Source organism: Poecilia reticulata, linkage group LG7 (assembly GCF_000633615.1).
Source record: "Poecilia reticulata strain Guanapo linkage group LG7, Guppy_female_1.0+MT, whole genome shotgun sequence".
Taxonomy (NCBI): domain Eukaryota; kingdom Metazoa; phylum Chordata; class Actinopteri; order Cyprinodontiformes; family Poeciliidae; genus Poecilia; species Poecilia reticulata.
In genome coordinates this window covers 21094807-21095944 of record NC_024337.1, presented here as the reverse complement: position 1 = coordinate 21095944, position 1138 = coordinate 21094807, and the positions used below count along the sequence as shown (strand labels likewise).

The 1138-nt window shown below is 34.4% G+C and overlaps 1 protein-coding gene across 1 annotated transcript in view; it reads left to right on the top strand.

Annotated features, from left to right (window-relative positions):
• LOC103467594 (dysbindin domain-containing protein 2-like) overlaps positions 1-1138 on the top strand; it is a 12396-nt gene that overhangs the window by 6001 nt on the left and 5257 nt on the right. The window contains exon 2 of the mRNA XM_008414129.2: positions 710-859. Coding sequence (XP_008412351.1) covers positions 710-859 — 150 coding nt within the window. The remainder of the gene's footprint in view (positions 1-709; positions 860-1138) is intronic.

Genomic DNA, 1138 nt, shown 5'->3' with positions numbered 1-1138 from the left:
ATATACACACAGCATATTGAGATGTAAATTTGCTGTCAAACAAGACACTGAGTGTGAAACTGATGATGAACACTAGAGGTCAGACTACTATCACTCTAAAATAACTTGACAAGCAACAGAACAAGCTAATTTATCACAGCGTCAGAAAATTTTACATACATGTTAGGGAATTATAGATTTCAATGATATACTAGTAAATAAAAAAAAATATCATAAGGTTCAGTTGGGATTTATTTCAGATTATTGTCTTATTCTTTAGAATCAGTTTTCTGACACTTTTTAAAATGAAGGTGTGGCAGCAAAACAAGGCTTTGCAAAATGTGGTAACAGGCTGGACTTGTTCTCTGAGTCTCTCGGTGTCAGAAAGTTATTTAGAGACTAAACCTTTCTAACTGCTCCTTTGAAGGCAACATCATTAGTTGACCACAAACATATTTTGCAAATTAAACCAGGACTTCCTTATGAGTTACTGAAAGACAAGCGCAGGCAGATACACACAAAGGTGATTACATACGTGTCCAAAATAATTGCCAAAAGCTAATCTTTTTAGAAAAGAAGTCCAAAAGATTTAAAATGCTATGGTAACTATTATTGTGGTTAGGTTATTTTTCTGTAAATAAAAAATACATGTCAGGACAGAGTACATTAACTCACAGGAAGTGAAGAATATTTCTTCATGACTTTTCTCTTTATGTCGTTTGATGCTCAGCTGAAAAGGACAATTCCCAGAGTTTGTACAACAATGATTCTGCTCAGCACATGAAGCTAAGAGACAGGCAACGGTTCTTCGAAGATGTCTACCAGCACGATGTGGACAACTACCTGCCCTCTACGCACCTACAGGTCGACTGCAGGAAACGTGAGTCCCTTCTACTTCTGGGCGAAGTAAACCTCAAACCGAAGTGAATGAGAATGTTCAAAATATTACCTTCTGCTTCAAATATAAGTCCCTATTATATCATGATTATACAGATTTTTATGGAACAGTTATGCATTTAGTTTTGTATTTATATCCTGTAGAATTGTATATTATATTTGCTCGCTCTATCTATCTATCTATCTATCTATCTATCTATCTATCTATCTATCTATCTATCTATCTATCTATCTATCTATCTATCTATCTATCTATCTATCT